At 43.4% G+C, this 20,912-nt stretch overlaps 1 protein-coding gene across 5 annotated transcripts in view; it reads left to right on the top strand.

Moving 5' to 3' along the window:
• Positions 1 to 12,271, top strand: part of TMEM178A (transmembrane protein 178A) — a 112,487-nt gene extending 100,216 nt beyond the window's left edge. For all 5 annotated transcript variants that reach the window (XM_036872298.1, XM_036872296.1, XM_036872300.1 and 2 more), the window contains 2 exons: positions 999 to 1,136; positions 11,301 to 12,271. In XM_036872298.1, coding sequence (XP_036728193.1) covers positions 1,031 to 1,136; positions 11,301 to 11,542 — 348 coding nt within the window. In that variant the 5' untranslated portion in view covers positions 999 to 1,030 and the 3' untranslated portion in view covers positions 11,543 to 12,271. The remainder of the gene's footprint in view (positions 1 to 998; positions 1,137 to 11,300) is intronic.
• Positions 12,272 to 20,912: the final 8,641 nt, after the last annotated feature.

The following is a 20,912-nucleotide window of genomic DNA, read 5'->3' as shown; positions in this document are numbered from 1 at the left end:
GTGCACATTCCACCTTGCCTAGACCTGTTGGCTGGCTTCAGCGGCAGACTTATGTTTGGGATCTGTTGCTCTCAGAAGGATCAGAGAAATTTAGCTCACGATTTTTAAAATCAGCTTCATTCAGGAAAAAAAAAAAGAGGGAGGGAAATAGAAAGAAAAAGCAAACTAGCAGGAGGGCAGGCAACTGGAGTGGAAGTGTTCCCGTACATCCAGCCAGACCATCTCCTGGTTTGGCCTAGAAGGTGGGCCAGGGCCTGGGCTCCTGGCCCAGTGATCACAGTCGTGTTTTTGTGATAGACCAAACTTCTCGTGTGTACAGTGGGGCCCGACCCACGGGAACAGCCTTTTCTCAACCTGGGTACTTGGGAGCTTGGGTTGTAGGGCCTATGTTTAAGGGAAGAGGGTCTTAATGAGTAGATGTCTTATATGTGCATCTTGGGCCCTATTTCAGTTACAGTTGCCTTCACTTTCTCAAATCCTTTTTGAAAATAGGCAGGAGGAAATATAACTTAAAAATAAAGTAATTGGCATCCTTGGTGCGCAGGTAAAACCGTATTTCACTATAGCTCAGTTTTTAGGCTCTTTCCCCGAAGTCAGATTAATTACAGCCACTACAGTGGTGGTGACCCATGATTCTGTTGCTCTTTGAAGGATAGTAAAGGTCTTTTGCAAACCTTCCTCACTCTCAGTTTACTAAGTAACTTGTTACCTATTACCCTTGTTTACCCTGGTGTCCGCTGGTCTATTTTCTACTTGATACGGACTTCTCCATGGACTCAGGGAGGGTAGATGCTGACCCCTCAACTTGTTACACCCCATCTGTCCTCTTATGAAATACCTAGGAAGTTTATTTCCTAAATCACCGTGGCCCTGAAGACCCTACACCTGTCCATGTAACGTATTAGTTTTCACAATGTATACAAAGCTCTTTATTCTCGAATTTTCAATAACTCTCCTTCTTCTGCTTATTATTTTGAATGTTTGTGTTTTGAGATTAGATTTAAGAAGAATCACTGCTGGCTTCCTGGGCATGGCTGTGGCCGTCCTGCTCTGTGGCTGCATTGTGGCCGTGGTCAGCTTCTTCTGGGAGGAAAGCCTGACCCAGCATGTGGCCGGACTCCTTTTCCTCATGACAGGTACGCAGAACACCTCTGACACCTCTCCCAGCAAAAGCAAAGGCCGCTCTGCAGGCAGCTAGCTTCACTTTGTTATCTCTCCATTAATTTTGTTTTCACTTGTGAGAAAAGCAACCAAAAGGTCATTTGGCTTTGGTGGGCAATACAGAATTTAAAGAAAACAACAGTGTTAAAAACGCAGCCCTGATTTCCCCACTGTGGCCCGTTATAAGGTTAGATGGAAATGTCTTGGGTTTAATCTCCATATGAGGCAGGTCTGATTTTTCTGTCCCATTCTTTCCTATTGTGCCCCTAACCCTGGCGTGGACTCTTGGCAAACATGGGCCATTGCTTCTCAGGAGCCCTCCAGGAGAGGGTGATAGCTCAGCACAGCCCATGCCTCTAGGCTGAAGGTCAACTCAAAGTCTATTTCTTAGTGATGGAGTCATTGGTGTCACTTTTACACACAAAACATTCATTCATTTCACTCCACAGATATTTTGTGAGGACTTACTATGGACCAGGCATTTCTCTACATACTAAAGACACATAAGGATGAAGGCAGACAAAATCCTTCTCCCTTTCTGTTGTGGGGAGACACAAATAATAATTTGTGATAGCGATAAAAGCTGTGAGGAAGATAAACGAGGTGGCGTAGGGGACCCTCTTCCACATAGAGAGGGCGCTGCGGGCAGAGGAAGGAACGGTGCCAAGGCCTAAGGCAGGGATGGCTTGAAGTATGTGTTTCGAGCCACAGAGAGACCAGTGTGGCCGGAGAGCAGGGAAGTAAAGGACAGCATCCCATGAGGTGGAGAAGCAGGCAGTGGCTTGGATTTTAATCTAAGGGTGGTGGAAGCCACCAGAAGGTTTTACGCCGAGGCGTGACTTGCTGTTAAATCAGGAGATTGGAAGTGGGTGTGTGGAGACACGACTATGGTCTTTTCGATTGTCGGGTGAAGAACATTTTTGTCTAAGAAGGAGTCAGCAGCTGAGTTGATGGCTGAAATTGACTGAAGGTGGCTACGGGGAAGAAATCTTTCCTCCTGCTTCTTCCCAGAAAATCGTGTCTGTGATTAGTGAATGCCAAGTTAACAGTTTCACAAAGTACGCAGAGCATCAGGGGTAACAGTACTCTAGATGTGCAGCCGTTTTGAATAAGCCTATTTCTGCTTCTCTGGAGTTCTGTTACTCAAGCGACCACAACTGGGGTTTCTGGCACTGCTCGCTGTCACGGTCACTCACTCAAGCCCGTGTTCCCTGGAGGCTGTGGCACCCCTCGGTGACTGGCACCATTTTCTCTGTCTTTCAGGGCTGACAGGTAGGTGGTGCTTTGCCTTCTGATTGGTCCACCAGTCAGCTTCTGTAACCCAATTCACAGACAGAGGTCCTTCCTTCCTTCTAAGTCCTGTCGGCCCCTTTCCGACCCCATGAGACGGCGCTGTAACCGGCAGTGACCTGGAATAACGGGTGATCATTGTAAGCATCCCGACAGAACATTCAGAAGTCACCTGGCCCTTGAATAATTCTTAGCAGAAAACCAACTTAAGTTTTCCAGACTTGGGTGAATACACAGAGGCTGCAGGGCTGTAGCCCAGGCAGGCTAAAATTCTAGTTCCTGAGGTTTTGGAGGAGGATTTGAACCTTCAAGACCAGCCACTGGGAGGGTGCCTGCCTAAAGGATTCATTAAAATCCAAAGTGTAGGGACTTCCCTGGTGGCGCAGCAGTTAAGACTCCACGCTCCCAATGCAGGGGGTCCAGGTTCGATCTCTGGTCAGGGAACTAGATCCCGCATGCCGCAACTAAGAGCCTGCACGCAGCAGCAAAGACCCGGCACAGCCAAATAAATAAATGAATAAATATTAAAAAAAAAAAAAATCCAGGGTGTAGAATGAACAGGTGAGGGTGTCAAAGAATCAGAGAGGCCTGTGCTGCCCAGGGGATGTCTTTAAGCTTAATGGTCATGAAATATCTCCCCCCATTTTCTTGCCTTCCTTTATTAGTTGGGCCCCCATTTTTCTAACTCTTGTCCTCATATACGTCAAAGAAGTATTCACGACCCCCCAGCCCTGGAAAGGCCCCACATAGCATCCTCAGGAAAATGAAAGGAGCTGAGGGCCAGACAAAAGCCTCAGTAGTAGTAGTTTTTAAAGGACCCTTGTAATGTGGGTAATGCATGAATAATTTAGGACGCTCTTAGATATCAAACAATTGTTGGCATGAAAATAAATCACAGGACCATAAAAGTCAGGCTCAGTGAGCGTTTCTTGGGAGGCAGAGCGGCTGGTTTGGTTTTAAATGAAAGGAGGGTGGGAGTTCACTCTTGCGTTGGCTCAGAGGAGAGCTAGGAGCTGAGTTTCCTCAGCCAGCCCCACCTTCCCCTGCTCAGCCCTCATTCCTGAGCCATCTGTGTAACTCTGGGCCAGACTGGCTCAGGGCTCAGCAGGATTTATCATCAAAAGCCCCTGTGCAACTGTTAAAAACAAAACAAGCAGAACAATAGCCACAGTAGCAAAAACCCATTGCAACCCCAAAACACCCTAAAACTTATAAACTTGAAGTTTGATGACCAGTCCGGAAGGGTGGACAGACCTACCACATAACACTGGCTTTTTTTTTTTTTTTTTTTTTTTTTGCTTTTGATTGCCCAAACAACATGTTTTTTTGGAATAAAGGGAAAACCCCACTTATAGATCTCGCCATCTGAAAAATTAGTTGTTAAAATATTTTCCTTATCCTGGACCAAATCTTGCCCAAGTCTTTTTCTCACTAAAAACAACAAAAGAGAGAGAAGTGGCTGTGGTTCTAAAAGGGTAGCTCAGGGCATCCTTGTGACGGAAATGGCCTGTGTCTGGACTGTGATGGTGACCACATAATCTGCACACGTGGTGACATTCCGTGGAACTAAGTGCACACACACACAAGTGAGTGAGTGCATGTAAAAATGGTGAAATCGGAATAAGGTGGATGGGTTGTATCATCGTAAGTTTCCTGGTTGTGCTATTATACTAGAGTTGTGCAAGACGTTACTATTCGGGGAAATTGGGTTAAGGGTATACAGGATCTCACTGTGTTCTCTCTTTCAACTGCATGTGAATCTACAATTATTTCAAAATAAAAATTTAAAAGAAAAAAACAACAACAACAAAAAAAAAGGAAAGAAAAAATGTTTGCCACCATCATCACATGGAAAGTATTGAATATTTCGTTTTCTGGGCTTCCCGTTTAACATCATACCGTAAGCATTCCCGGTGGCCTTATATTGTTCTGTGTTCGGTTTTTAATAGCTTTTAATAGCTGCATGCTCTTCCATGCAGTAGATTTGCCACGTTGTGTTCCCTTACTGTGGGATTTAGGGAGGTTTGTTTCATTTTTGCTACTACAAATAATCCCTTTCCATTTCCTTTGTAAACACCGAGATAACTATGTTAATCCATTGCATGAGATAAATTAGCTGTAGGACCTTCCCACGTAGCAGCAGGAGATGAGAGCAAATAAGGGTTAAAAGAATTGATTTTAATGAAGCAGAAGTGTCTTCAGCAGTCGGCATCACCCCACAGATTTTTGATGCTAAACTTAGCCTCTTCTAAGGCGCTGGCATCTTCATTCTCTACCTGAATTTATTAGCCAAACCTTCAGTGAAGATCATCAGTGATGTGACAGTTTGAGATGTTAAAATGGAAACCTGGAAACAATCTCTCTCCTTATGCCTTATTGCCTACTGACAGCTCTTGATTACCCACACGCGGAGCAGCGGGGTGCTGACTGTCACTTCGCATCCCTAATTCCCTGGGGCCTCTCAAGGGGTCCTCCAGCAGGGCCAGGGGCACAGAGCCTCAAATGTAGCCTTTTGACCTCATGTCCTCTGAAGTTACACACACACACTGTCACGGAGGCATACCCAGAGGACTAAGGGAATAAGTAAGACTCATGATCCAACAGTGAGGGGCTGCCCTTTACCAGACCACACTGCCTTCAGGCACTGCGAGTGAGTATTTCCATCAGCTTTAAATGATGCATTATTGCTGTTGTGCTAGGATGATGATTATCATTTGTTAGAAATATAAATATTTTAAAAGGTTAATTTATTCAATGCAAATATTTTTAAATACAATTTTTATGTCTCCGTAGTAGGGTTTTAATTACCTTTTAATATACTGGGAGTCTCAAAAATTGGGTAAAGCTTGGTCCTCCCTTGATGGGGGCCTCCATTCCCCTTCATAGGCTGTGCCCTGAGTGGCCACTGCCCACGAGGCAGGGCCTTCGGGACAGTAGAGAAAGAAGAGACAGTCCAGGCTGCCCCGGCAAAGCTCAGGGACCAGTAATACCCACGCTAGGCCACCCATTGTTTTGCTTCAGTACATTCAAATTAAAACAAAGACTCCTCTGTAGGTGTATTGAATCCTCTAGGGTATCCACTGATTATGACCTAAAACTCCAGGTCCTTAATGCCGTATCTGAAGCCCTTGGGACCAGGTGCAGTTTGGAATTCAGGATTTTTTTTTTTTAATTTATTTAATTTATTTATTTTTGGCTGCCTTGGGTCTTTGTTGTTGAGCGCGGGCTTTCTCTAGTTGCGGAGAGTGGGGGCTACTCTTTGTCGTGGTGCGTGGGCTTCTCATTGCGGTGGCTTCTCTTGTTGCAGAGCACAGGCTCTAGGCGCGTGGGCTTCAGTAGTTGTGGCACGCAGGCTCAGTAGTTGTGGCGCACAGGCTTAGTTGTTCCGTGGCATGTGGGATCTTCCCGGACCAGGGCTTGAACCCCAGTCCCCTGCACTGGCAGGTGGACTCTTAACCACAGCACCACCAGGGAAGTCCCTGGAATTCAGGATTTTTAAGTTTTATTTTGGAAATGTAATATAGTGCATGTATTCTATATTATCTAACACTCTGAGCAGGGTCTGATATCAAGTATACATTAACATTTCTGCTGCCAAACACATGAATATTCACACTAGGTGGGATCAATAGGACTATAAATAGCCTATGTCACGTCAGGCCAGATTTGCCGATCAGTGAGATTGCTGCAATCTTTCGGAAAAAGATAGGATGTTTTTCGGATTTAGTTAATTGCAGATTGTGGGTCTTGTATTTGATTTTTTTTAAAAGCGTTGTCTGTCTCTATTAGTCCTGCCCAGTCATTTAGTTAAGGCAACTTAGCAATGGCTTTTTGAGCAATCTGTGTGAAAAGTAGCGTGAGGCGGTTTTTTTCTGGAATTGCAAAGAGGCCAGAATGATGGGCAGGCCATCTTTTGAAGACGTGAAAAAAAAAAAAAATCAATGTTTATGTCTTTGGGTGTTGCAGCTATGTTATTTATCAAGCAGGCTAACCAGGGTGAAGCAACTTCCACTCCTTTCCGCCTTTCAAGCACATCAAAAGAGGATGGCCAAAAGAGTGGGCCATTACCCTAACTACACCATACCAGCTGGCCATGGGCACCATGAAGTTTAGGGAAGGAAATTAGGTTGATGATCTGGGATGGCAGCATAACTTTATTTCCCTTCTGATCCAAAAATATCCTTTCCGGTCTTGTAATTCTGTGATATCACTGTATCTTCTAATTAAGGACTTTGGCGGAACACCTTTTAATATTTTATAAGAAAAGTTGTTGCATACAGCGCTCTTCAGAACAAGTAAGTACTCACCCTTTTGAAGGTGCTACCAGCAGTAGCCAGGACTGAGTTTGGGACTTACAAACCCCTCTACCCTGGCGCCACCAGCTGGGCTGAAGAGTATCAGTGGTGGTAGCCCAAGGGAACTCCTGGCTGGTCAGGGGAGAAGGGAAAGGGAAGGAAATGTCTGAGAGAAGAAGGGAGGAGAGGTGACCTCTCTCCTCGTGGCTTTTCAGGAATGACCATTAGATTTTGAACTTTTGAAATGCAAGGCTGGTACCTTATCTTTCCATGCCCTCATCCCTTATCTTGCATTAACTAGATTGCTACTGACAAGAAAGCAACATTGTCTGAAATAACTTGCCATCTAGGTAAATCCTACAGGAGGTGATTTAGGATGAACTGGTTCTTAGGTGTGTGGAACTCACCATATTGCAGAGCTCGGTTTTCTTCAGCAGGTTTTGCACGCTCCGTGTCCTCAGTGCTATTAGGCTCCGTGTGGAACTTACAGGAAGTCCAGGGGTCTCTCCTCCTTTTCCCTGATATGCATGCTGGAAAGTGAGTGGAAAGAACACCTGGGGTTCCTGATCACGTCAGCGTCAAAGCAATGGTGGCTGATGGCTGTGACCATCAAGAACTCATTCAACTTAACTACCTCTAAGATAATCAGAACTGGGTCTGGAACATAGTAGATGCTTATAAATAATTCTTGAATAACTGATTAAATAACACTTAAAATAGTAAAATCTTGCTTAGGCCTGTAAAAGGGATGGAAATATACTTCATACTTTGACCATACGCATGAACTCTCTCTCTCACACACACACACACACACACACACAATGTTATCCACTGAATTGTGTGCCCGCCCCGCCCTGCCATTCATATGTTGAAGTTCTAGCCCCGAGAACCTCAGAATGTGACTGTATTTGGAGACAGGGTCTTTAAAGAGGTGATTAAACTAAATAAGGTCATTAGGGTGGGCCGTAATCCAATATGATTGGTGTCCTTATAAAGAAGAGGAAACTTGGGCACGGATAGTTACAGAGGGAAGACTGTGAAGGCACAGGGAGAAGACCAGCATCTTTAATCTAAAGAGGGAAGCCTTGGAAGAAACCAACCCTGCTAAGACCTTGATCTCAGAGTTTTAGCCTCCAGAATTGTGGTAAAGTAAATTTCTGTTGTTTCAGCCATCCAGTCTGCTGCTACTTTGTTAAGGCAGCCCGAGCAAACTAATACACATGAGGACTCTAAGACATGCATATGGAACTAAAATAGAATTCCGCAGGATCAAAATTGACCAACGACTACTAATCTAGCTACAACAAAGATGTCTTCATCCTTTAAACACTTTTCCTTAGTGTCTTCAAAGTTAGAAGGGTTCTTCTTTCCCCTTATTAAGATATCTTGAATGGGTTAGGCCTCTTTTACAAAAGCTAGTTGCATACATTGGAAACACTGCTTTGTCTCCTCTCCCTACATTTCTCTGTAATAATCAAACAGTCCTGCCCATCCCACAGATAACAGCTATGGCAGCTCTGTATTTGCAAACTTCCTTAGGTATGTGAGGGTCCAGAAAGGGGAAATTCTTAGATATGCTCTTTGGTTCATCTTTGCTTTTCTCTCACTCAGAACTACTTCAAGAGCATCTTGGAGGGAGAAAAAACGTCCTTGGAGAGCAGTCTCAGGGGACATTTGTGGGAAGGGGAGGGGCAGACATCAGGCATATTTATGGGCTCACGTAACCTCCTCCACCCCTCCATCTCAGCTGAGAGAGTAAAGGCAGAAGGAAATAAAGCAGGTTTTCATCAAGGTTTGGCGATGCCCTAATCCTAAAAGAACTTAAGTGGCATAGAGATGTATATAATATTTCAAGATAAAATAAATACAAATAAAGAATACAAATAAGACAAAGGAGCAATCAGGTTTGTAGGGTAAGATGGATCCAAGGGTGAGATTAGTAGCCAAAAAGCATGCCATGAAGTCCCCAGTTTTTGCCCCTGGGGGGCCACTAATTTAGCTTTAGGGGAGTTTCAGCTCTCTGGCAACTCGGTCAAAGAAAGACATTCTATTAGTGACATCATTCACAGTGTCCATGAGGTAAGCACAAACTAAGTGCCCTGGGAAAGCACAACTACTAATGACACTCAGGGCATAGAAAGTCATCCTGAGGTTAAATCCTCAGGTTAGGTTTTTCTTATCTTTTTCTATTCAGTATGAACTGGTGTTGTTATGCTAAAATTCATTTCACCAAAAGCAATTTTATGGAGTTGGCAGGGGAGAGGTGCTAATAAAATCAGTGTTTAGTATAAAATCAAAAAGAGTATGTGCAGAAAGAAAAATCTATGACATTCAATTTTTTATTTAGCTGCATAATACCAAGTACTAGATTCACTAGGAAATTTTGGGAAATGTCCTTGCTTAATGCCATATTATGGAATAACAGAGTCACAGAAATTTGACACTGCAAGGGACTTCAGGCACCAAATCCCCCATTTTTTTCCCCCTAGATGAAGCTCAGAGAGATTAGGTAATTTCAAGGTCACACAGTGATTAGATGTAGAGCTGGGGACCAGAATACATATTCCCTGCATCCCAGCCCAATGCATTTGGACACGAAAGTATGCTTAAGAGTCTTAGTTTGAATTCAAGCTTTCAGAGGTCATTAAAACTACGTTACTTGTAAACAGCTTCACTTTTAGGTATTCAGCTGTGTGCAGACAGTTAAATGCAGAAGAGTTGTTTTTCCTGTGAACAGGTTATTGTTCTATTATTCTATTTTACCTCTTGATACTCCAGAGATCAGATTTTTCTAACTGCCTTATTGTTCTATTACCAGCATTCATTAGAAGGACCTTGTTATATATAAACACCGTCTTTGTTTTGGCCAGTGAAAGCATTCATGTAGATGTAAGAACATTTGCTGTTCACAAGGTTTGAAAAAAGCAGAGGAGTATTCTGTTATTGACTGTGCCATTCCTTTATGAAAGAATTATTTCCATCATGATCTTTCTTGGGAGAGCTCAAAAAATGATGTGTTTACCATAATAATTTGGAGCAAGAAGTCAGAAAACAAGATTTTATCCTTTTTAGAAAAACAGAATCACTTTAGAGGCTAAAAGTAGAATGAGGTAAAGAGTAGGAGAGATCAAATCACCTCAGATCAAGTGTCCTTTTAATTTAAAACATTTCTAAATGCACACTTGGAAAAGGATTCAGGCAATGTGTTCTTACGTGATTTGAGTGCAGGCAGAATTCTAGCACTTAAAAATGACGTTAAGGAAAAAACAATGGCATTAAGGTGATCTTTGTTTCCTCCCAATTGCTGCCTGCTCTGAGTTTGTTTTTCTGCTAATGTTTCTGATACCCAAAGTTCTATTAAAAAGGGGTGTGGAGATCTGTTACTTGTAGCCCTCTCCTTTCAGTTCCCAATTCTTGTGTCTCTGTTTCCTATGGAGATGCTGCATAGATCCCTAAGGTTCCCAAAGCAATTTTTCAGCAAATGGTTGTAAACTCCATTGTACACAGGGATGAAGCAAAGTATGAAAAAGAAATGTGTAGAACTTGGAACCGAATGGAACATTCTGATACTTGACTGGGTGCCAGTTTTTGTATTTATTACCCACCTTAACAGCTCAGCAACTGCCTCATTGTGATCCCATGCCCACCCAAAAGGAGCAGCCTTGGGGGTCCACTGTGATGAAATAGAAGCATCTACATCCTTGAGTAGTAAAAGTCCTGTGTTTTGGGCTTTTTGAAGCATTTTTATCAGAATGCTGATCTTAGTGTTCTGAAAGGACAATTATATATAACGTGTTGGTATAAAAAAGTATAATTTTGGGTCTGTTCATTTTCCTTAGGCTACCTAAATTACCTGCATTCTGAGTGGTTGAATTATAGATCTCCTATATATGATGTCAGCTATTTTACGACAATTCCAACATCATGGATTTAATTTATATGATTTACAATCTTTTTATCCATTCATTAAAAAAAAAAGATTTTTGAGGCCCTAGAATGTGCCAGGCTCTGTGCCTTAAAAAAAAAACTTGTAAAAATTCATTTAAGATATTATCAGGCAACATGATAAATACTAATGATAATGGTAATTGAAAAAGAAAGACTTGGTATGATGATTGCAACTATCTAAAACTGTGTCAACTCAGGTATAGAACAAAGGGAAATGAAAATTGTTTGTATTAGGTTTGAGTGATTATAGATTTTTTTTCCTTAAAAATAATTAAAATTTCTACTACGTTGTTTTTAAGAATTAAAAAAATAAATTCAAATATACATACCAATTTAATTGAGATAATTCTGAATAATTCAAGTTATCAGAATTTTCCCGTCTTTTTCACTCCTGTATCTCCAGAACCTAGCATACAGTCTGGCACATAAAGGTTTTGCCAATGTTTGTTGAATGAAGTAACTCAAGTGAAAGAATTGTCAATCCTTTATTAATTTGGATTCGTCATCTCATCTGTTGATCTGATGTTCACGAAGGCCTGTCTGGCATTTGCCTTGTAGCAGGCAAAACTGTAACCCATCACCCTGCTCTCTTTGTATTATTTATAGGAATATTTTGCACCATTTCCCTCTGCACTTACGCCGCCAGCATCTCCTATGATTTGAACCGGCTCCCGAAGCTAATTTATAGCCTGCCTGATGATGTGGAACACGGCTACAGCTGGTCTATCTTTTGTGCCTGGTGCAGTTTAGGCTTTATTGTGGCAGCTGGAGGTCTCTGCATCGCTTACCCATTTATTAGCCGGACCAAGATTGCACATCTAAAGTCTGGCAGGGACTCCACGGTATGACTGTCCACACTCAAGTCCACTGCTTGGTGGCCCGTCCACAGTGCGGACGACCCTGGAAGGGGACAGAGCAGAGTTTGAGTCAGGATCCCAAGCACAAAATCGGTCTTTTACATTCCAGCCTGTTGCCTGCCAGCCCCTTCTGGATGACTGATGTCAAATCACGCAAAACCTCCATACCTTTCTAAGGACAAGACTACTGTGGATTCAAGTGCTTTAATGACTATTTATGCTTTGACTGTGAAGAGTAGGGAGCAGTGCCATGGAACATTTCTGGGTTTAGAAAAAGAGGAAACCGCAATGGAAAAATTTGTCTGATTGCCATTTATTTCAGAAAGTTTGTACATAACAATTACCCGAGAGTCATTTCTATTTGCAAAAGGATTCATGACAAAGCGAGTATAATTTTCTTGTCATTGTACCATGCTTGTTAAATTTAATGCAGCACCTTCAGAACTTGTCCTAATGGTGTCTTGTTGTGTCAGCACCAAATATTTGTGCATTATTTGTGGATGTTTTTTGTCACAGGAAGATTCTTCTGTTGCCTTATTTATTTTTAATTGAAGTCTCTTCTCCATCTTTGTACTGGAATCAAAATCATAAGAGAAACAGATCAACCATGGAAGAGCTAACCTGTAATGCTATGCAGTATTGTTAGAAGTCCTATCTGTTGTTCGACCTGTCTCTTTATGTTAACCGGATTTCTGCATTAAATGACTGCCCCCTTGTTAATCTGGGTGTGTTTTCCTGTCTTTCAGCCGTGGCAGTAGGTCTCCCTAGCCATTCGGACAGGTGAGAACTCTTTGTTTTTAAGAGACTTGCTTCATCTCAGTTAGGTTGGTCATTTTTATTTATCTCTTGTAGCAATCACACAGATGCTCTTGACGATAGATATCATTTTCCAAGCTTCTTTTAAAACCTTACGATAGTATTTTGAGTTTTCTTCTCTCCCTCTTCGTCTCTGTTTACCATCTGCCTGGTATTTAGCCACTGATAAGGATTCACAGTCTCTGGCCTTATCCTTGGACCTCCTACCCCAGTGGGTTTCAACCTTGGCTGCAAATCCAATCACCTGGTTAATCATCTTCAACTGTACCTGAACTGGGCCCCACCCCAGACCAATTGACTTAGAATGTCTGCAGCTGGGCCTGGGCTTGAGTATTTTTCAAAAAAATATCTCATAATTCTGATGTGCATTTGGGATTTAGAGCCACTGTACTGGGTCAGAGCTACAGGTATCTCCTTGGTAACTAATATTTATTTAGCACTTACTGTGTGCCAGCAACTGGGCTCTGTTTTTTCCAGGTATAATTTCATTTAATCCTCTCAAAAGCTCCATGAGGTAGTGTTGGGCTGCACCCTGCAGGCCTGCAAGCCTTGTGGATGCCCGGCCTCAAGACCAAAGAAAGAACCCAGAGACAGCGACAGAGACATCAATTGTTTACTGGATAGGGGATCTTACACATCTGAAGCAAAAGGTCCTGGAGCGACACCCCGCCATAGATGGCAGGCAGGACATGGCAGCAGTCTGCTACTTGGGGGAGAAGGAGGAATTCCCCCATTTATAGGGGGAATTGATGTCAGGTTGGCTCATCAGTTACCAAGGAAACCAGCAGCAGAGGCAAGTCCCTCACAGCCCCTCAGGTTAAGACTATCACGAGGGCATTTGTTTCCCTTTAATAAACTAGCAGGTGGAGCCCTTCTGGCCTGAGGGTCAGGAGGCGAGCACATTCCTGTGAGAAGGGTGTAGGTGAAACAGGGACTGGTTGAGTTGAGCAGAGAGTGTACAAAGCGCAAGAGAAGAACCATCTGGGGTGGCCTGACCATACAGGTAGGTAACTCTTACTCCATTTTACTGATAATGAAGCTGAAAGGCAGACTCAGAACATTTGCTTCATTTTTTTCTATGCATGGGTATAGGACAAAATTAAAACCCTTCCATGGTATTTCTTTATCTTTAAATGGAAGGGTGGGCACTAGCTAACTTCTACGCTTTTCCTCTTAACTCCGTCATTATCCTGTATTCTACGCACAACGTGTGAGAAAGATGGTCTGTAAAAGAGGGAAGGTGCTATACCAGAAGTACAATAGTGCTTCAGGCTTTAATTTTATAAAAAATGCTTTTTTCCCCTTCATTATAAAGCCTGATTTGGTACTTGTAAAAGGATAATGATAATCTACCTACCCCCACCCAAAAATCAAGCCTGATTTCCAAGTGACGGTGTCCACATATCGTTACATAAGCCTTTTGGAAGAGGTTAGGTGATCCCGGTGACCACACAAGCTCTCACCAAGGCCTGTGGCTGTATTCCCTGGCAATCTCTCAGGTCTGTTTAATAAACCCATCCCTCTGGATGAGATCAGAGACATATAGAAAGGAGCAATTATTTTCATTTATTACTTTCATTTATTACTTTTCAAAGCAGGAGAGCTGTTTCTTTGAAGTTTTCTTTAAAGATTCCCCATAGAAGATGTCAAGACTTTTGAGCATTTATATTCCAACCACCAAAGCAGCGTCTGAGTGAGTGACTTTTGAAGTCTCTGAGAAGCTTCCCAGGGGTTTGAGGTGTGAGGGGAAGAGAGCCTCGGAATGACAGAAGGTTGAAGGGTTCACACACCAGAAAGATTTGCCCAGAAGCCAGGGGAGTTCACTTCGGTTTCAAGTGTATGTTGGCAAGAACAGAGCTTCCCTGCCTTTCAGCCAAAGTGAGCTCAGAGCAAGTTTCCTTGCTTTCTATTTACATTTCACAGAGTGTAAATGTTGCCAGTCTCGCATTTGGTTCCCAGTCCTTAGGCTTCTCTTAGGGGTGTTTTCTTAATTGGCTTGCGAATGAGGAGTGATTGAAATGGCTGCACAGTACTGCATGAGCAGAAGAATTAGTTGAGATAATTTGTTTGTTCTTCCTATGTTTTCTCTGTCCCAATTCTAGTTGCATGCCTGTAGCCAGGCTGTGTTTTTTTTTAGTTTTTTTTGTTTTTTTTTTGTTTTTGCCTTAGGCATTTTTTGCAGGGCAGAAAGCAGAGGTAGCTGATCTCCTTGAAGCGAGGATGCAGTGGGTCCAGAAGGGAGGACAGGCCCCAGAGGACTGACTTTGTGGGCTAGAAGTGCTGAAGGGCATCCTGGAGACTGGAAAGAGAAAAAGGATGGCAGTCCTGTGATTAGCTGGGTCCATGCATTTCTTGAGGTTATCAGGACCTCGGCAAGGATGGCTATATGGGGTGTCCAGAGATACTGGGGCCCTTGGTACAGTGGCTCTCATGACCCAACCATGGTTTCAGACCAGCAGAATCAATGGGCTGGGAAGGGCCAAGCCTTGGAATAATGGGCTTCTCAGTGGCAGCCAGTCGGACCCTTGGAAGGTCCAGGGACATTGGTACAGCTGTGTGTGTGTCCGCAGTAATGAATGAGGGCTAATTCCCCCTAAACCTACAAGAAAGGACTTTGAATAGAAAGTAAATGGATTTACAGGACACCTGAGATTATAGACTAAGACTCATGTCCATCTGCCATATATAGACATTTACCATTTACCAAAAAAGAGAGCTCTACCCAAATCCTTGATGAGATAACCATAGGCCCCATAGGCCCCTCCTTTAACCAATGTCATTTTTGGTTTATTTGCAATGTTAGAACATTGCTGCCCACTCCAAGGGAACTCTACCCCCTCCTTTACAGCACCGTGGACCCTTGATAATCAAGGGTCCAGGATGTAGGAAACTTACCCAGAATGTAATTTCTCCATAAAAGTCCTTGTACCTTTCAACAAATATTTATTGAATTCCTACTGTGTGCCAAGTGGTATTCTAGGCACTTGGGAAACATCCATGAAGCAAAACAGACCAAGGTTCTTGCTCCTGTGAAGCTTATTCTAGTAAAATGCAGTACAACACAAGTAAAAAATTCAAGTCACCCTTTCAAGCCCCACATGATTTCATAAATCCCGGATTAAAGTAGTTCAACCCAGTTATAAAAATAAGTTTCTTTTGAATTATGTTTTCATTGGCTTGTATATTTCACTTCATATCATTTTATTTGAATCTATCCTCAGTAACATAAAAAGTACATTATTAACTTTTTTTTTGTGGTGGTGGGGGATACATTTGCCTCTCGAAGATTTCCTAGTTGAAACTGATATCTGAGAACACAAAGGTGTACTGTACGAGTATGCCTCAGTCACCTGAGCTAAGGAACCTGGTTCCTAAGGTTACCTGAGCTAAGAATGAAGAGGGACCTGGGATCCTGGAGACTCTGGCCACAAGGTCAAGATAACCTACCCAGTGGAGGCCAGTGCGTGTGGAATGCTAATGACGCCAGGTCTTTGCTCAGGCTGTTTCCTCTGAGTTGGGACACCTGCCCTTACTCTTCCTGGCTCATGCTGACTTTTCCTTGTGTCTCAGCTTCAACACAACACTCCTAGAAGCCAGGCTTGAGCACACTGCCCTGCTTTAACCCCTTTCCTGCCCAGTTACACTCTGCATGCTAATCACCTGCTCACCCCTAACTGGATCAGAGACTCTTGCAAGGTGTAAACTGTGTCTTGGTTGAGTTTTGTCTCCAGGGTTTAGTCCTGGAACCCAACAGGTGCTCATAAACCTTTGTGGAAGAAATGCATGAATTCAGAGTCACAGAGACAAACTATCTGCTGCCCTGGACAGAACTGACTCCCTTACCACCAATTTTAGGGAACCCATGAAAAAATAAACGGTAGCATAACAGGCTAAATGGAATGAGAATCTAGCTTGGCAATTAAAAGGACTATTAACAGACACTAACACAGATATAACTTGAAATGTGTTATGAACTAAATACTGTGGAATGTTTATTTGATGGCTCAAACAGTATTATGTTAGTAACCTCAATATTGTTCTACACTTCAATTTAAAGCTGTTCCATTTATGCGCCGATATGTCTCAAATCTCTAATTGGAATTCTGAAGGGAGTGCTTCAAAAAGGATTTCCTTTGAAAGCAAATCGCTATACTGACCAAGAACCCTTTTATTTTATTTTATTTTATTTTATTTTTAAAAATTAATTTATGTTTTAATTTTTGGCTGCATTGGGTCTTTGTTGCTACGCGTGGGCTTTCTCTAGTTGCAGCGAGCAGGGGCTACTCTTCGTTTAGGTGCGTGGGCTTCTCTTGTTGTGGAGCACGGGCTCTAGGCACGCGGGCTTCAGTAGCTGTGGCGCACGGGCTCAGTAGTTGTGGCTCGTGGGCTCTAGAGTGCAGGCTCAGTAGTTGTGGTGCACGGGCTTAGTTGCTCTGCGGCATGTGGGATCTTCCCGGACCAGGGATTAAACCCGTGTCCCCTGCATTGGCAGGCAGATTCTTAACCACTGCGCCACCAGGGAAGTCCTAACCCTTTGAAATTGCATTATTTGAATTTCCCCAGGGCCCTGTCCTTTGACCGGAAGTTCTCCTTGCTGTAGGACAACCACAAATGCTTGAAGACACTCAGGGCACCCCACTGCATACTGGGAACATGGCTATCCAACATATTTCCTCTTCATATACAACCTATATTTTGCCATGCTTCAAAGCAAGATTTCTAATTGTTCTAAAACCTCATAGAACATGTCTTCTTATAGCAACCTTAAGAGGAAAACAAATTGGTTGGCTAAAAAGTAAGATACTTTTCTGTCTTTATTTCCTATTTTTTTCTCTTGTCAGCATGTACTGTAAAATATTGCCTGCTATGTGTAAGACCTTGGGTTACACATGGTCTTTTGTCAGGGCCTCTCTGCAGACAGGAAATGAGAGAAGACCATGGGCTGGAGTGGCAAGAGCCAAAGGGGGCAGTGGTGTAGGCGAGATTTCCAGGATAGCCAGAGCCCGGCTGGCCTCCATAAGGAGACTGGGTTTCATTCTGGCAATGGAAAGCAACGAGAGTCTTTAAAGGACAACAATGGGATCTGATTTCTACTTTAACGATGTCAGTGTTGTCGCTGGATGGAGAATGGATTAGAAGAAGGCAAGACTGGAGGTGGAGAAGCCCGTTGAGGAGGGGGTGTTGCTGGAGTCCAGGAGACGTGATGGTGGCCACGACTATGGCGAGGAAGATAGAAGTGGGCGGATATATTTTACAGATGGAATTGAGGTGTGCTGGTGAAGTGGACAGAGCGGGGAAAGAAGGGACATTATCAAGGATGACAACTAAGTAATTTTGAGAGTTAGGTTATTTACTAAGGAAATTATGGTTCTTGTATCAAAAAGGGGATACCATAATTTGAAAAAAGAAAAAAACACAAAGTTTTATGGCAAACCCAGTGTCACCTAGGATGGCACCTAGGTTAGGATAAATCCTTAACTGAGTGGAGCCCAGGATTGAAAAGCCGTAGTTGAGAATACGGTCCAATGACCCTAATGCGCCTTCTCTCTAAGTGATCCAATGGCCAGCCTCTTCCTCTTTGGTTTCTAGTTGTTCTCCAGAAGCTGCCTATACCAGGGTTGGCAAATAGGGTTCAGTCTGAGTGTGAACTTGATCAATTAGTGGTGATTGGGAAGATTTCAGTCCAGCCACAGAGGAAAGGATATAGTGATTGTGAGTGAATGGTAAGGCAGATGTCACGCCCTGGCCACCCCCAGCTTAAATCCTACCTCAGAGACTATTGGCCTGCTTTCCTTAAGTTTCCATCATGTCTTAGGTCTGGCATTACTGACATTCACAAAATGCACAGACCACTGCCCCGTCATCTGCTCATTCTGGATGGCCAAAACTCGGATGACGCCACCACCTTGAGTGTGGGTTTGTGAGGATGGATGAACTGTACCGTCAGGCTCTTTAGGAAACGTTCTAAATCTACACAGGACCATAGAGGTAAATTCCTTCAACAGCTGCATAGATGTGGAGTGACATCCTCTGGGGATTCTGGGAAATGCATGGAAGCACTCCTGGATCGGGGGTTCATGGAGGCTCCACTAGATCCTGGCGAGAAGGGCCTGGGAACCCGCTGACGATGCCCTCAGAACACAATAAGTCCCTCACAATCACAGACAGCTGTCACGCTCAGGATGTTTAGTTCTTGAATTATAAAACGCCATTTATTTTTACCCTCATGGCTTTGCCTGTCAATCAAGTTGACTGTGATGAGCACTTCTAGACTTGCTTTAGGGATCTGGCAGCGCCAGGACTGAAATTCACCCAGCTGTGGCGCCAGCGGGCTTCACACTCATTCCCCACACGTGAAACCCGTCACAGCTCATCACGCCGATCGAAGCTGTTCAGCATAGGAGGACAAAAGGGACCCAGACGCCTGCATGAATTGTTGAGGTTTTCTCATCTCTCCCTAAGCCCTGGTTTCCATTTGTTAGTTCTGGACCCTCTCAGGTGCTCAGAAAACCACTTCCCACTTTCAAAGCACTTGATCCTAAGAGGCTGGTGCTGGCGTCCCGTTCCTACCAATTCCTAGGTCTCCTTCAGTCTTGTAAATAAATGTTAGATATAAATGAGAAGTGGAAAAGAAAGCTCTGATTCTCAAGTCCTCTCCAGTTCTATCTCTCGACATGGATGAGATGCTGAAGGGACGGACTGAGTTTCCTCAGGGACTGTTCCAGGCCATGTTCCTTACAAACCTTATCTTGGTTTTATAGCCTCTACTTTATAGATGGAGAAACTAAGGCTCCTAGAGGTTAAATCACCTTCCCTAAGGTACCAAGTAGCCGAGCCAAGGTTTGGATTCTGGCCTGCTCACTCCAAAGTCATTTCTCTTTCCACTTTTCCACATGACATCCATGTCACCTACCCGAAACCCAGCACAAACCCCTATCGTGCACTTTTAACCACATCTGAGCTTATTTTTCAAAATTTTAATACGTCTACATAGGTTCACCGTCCCCCACGTTTTTCATGGTTCCCCTTGGAAATTATTGCTCTGCAGTTTTTAATCAAGCTGCTACGTTTCTAAACTGGAGCACACACTGCCCTTCGTAATTCTGTAAAGAATGGCAGAATTTTTATAAGCAGGGAAACTCTCCTTACATGAGTGACCTTCAGCAGACCCTGTCCCCTGCAGTAGCCTAAAGATAGGACAGCAATTTTAATTACCTTCTTGGCACTCGCCCCGACAGAACATTTTGAGAAATTCCCATGACAGGGTGGCTCAAAGATTAATATTTAAGTGGGCAGGTCCTCCTTCCTTTGTCCTGTGAAAGCATTCCTGATGGCTTTTTAAAAATTATTAAATAAAAGCAACTACTCAAAAAGGAGGCTATATGGTTAGAGATAGTATAGGAACTCAGAGACTCATGAATGTTAGTCCTTGTTTTGTGACCGTCTTGATGTGTGGTCCTGAAAGCCAGTCATCTCTACTGAACTTCTGGACACATCCACGAGCTGATGTGATTTCCAGGGATGTTTTCAATAACCACACTTTTGAGAAGCCCACGAAATACTTTGAATACCTCTATAAACTTTTACTTATCCAAGTTGAATGCGAACTGATTTTGAAAATAGGGCATGGAAATTACACAGACAATAACGTAAAGCCATCTGATGTTGAGTCAAATAAGGATATCCTCCAAGTTTTTTATTATGAATCAAGGAGAGTACTTCATTTTCTATTTTCTCTTGGAGAGGTTGGTCGCTGTATGGTGACTTCAAAACCAAACCAAACCAAACCTCAAGACAGCCTTGGGAGGTATATGGAGGCTCTGATTGTCATCCTGTTGACAACAGAGGAAACTGAGACTCTGAGTATTAACCCAGGATCTCTCAGCCAGTCTCTGGAGAGGTGTCTAATCTCCCCCAGCAGGTTAGCTAATGCGGTTTCGAGGTCGCCAAAGTAGGTACCTGTATTCCTGCAAACCTGTCGATGGAGCATAAGCCTCTGCTTTATATGTCTCTGCTGTGAATACAGTAAATCGCTCTCATGCCACCATGTTTCTCAGATAAAGTGGACTCGGGAATGGAAACTAAACCAAGTGTGAAAGGTAATCTGGGGGAGAAAACACGAGTGATTAATGCAGTATTGATTTGAAGGATGAACCAGTTCTTAAACAAAGAATTTTCCAAATCAAGTGACAGCTCAAAGAAGGTTCACAGGAGTGGGAAATGGTTTTCAAGAGAACTGAAGTGAAGGAGAGGGAAGAATGTGGGTGAGCTGGAGTGGGATGGGCTGAGGGGCTGAGAGTCGCGTGGAGCCGTGCAGGGCGGGACAAGTGGACGCCCTCTTCTCACAACCTTGTCAAAACGAACAAACAAAACAACACAACAGATACTGCCGGAGGAGTGAAGAATGTCATGGGTTAGGGTGAAATTTAGTACAATTTCATTATTTTTAAAAGCGATCAGCCTGCGGCGCTGTGATACGCCTACCTAATCAAGAAGGGTGTCACAGAAAATGTCAGGCTTTTACCTAGTGACGACGGAGCAGCTT

Source organism: Balaenoptera musculus, chromosome 13 (genome assembly GCF_009873245.2).
Source record: "Balaenoptera musculus isolate JJ_BM4_2016_0621 chromosome 13, mBalMus1.pri.v3, whole genome shotgun sequence".
NCBI lineage: Eukaryota > Metazoa > Chordata > Mammalia > Artiodactyla > Balaenopteridae > Balaenoptera > Balaenoptera musculus.
This window is presented reverse-complemented; position numbering and strand designations above follow the sequence as displayed.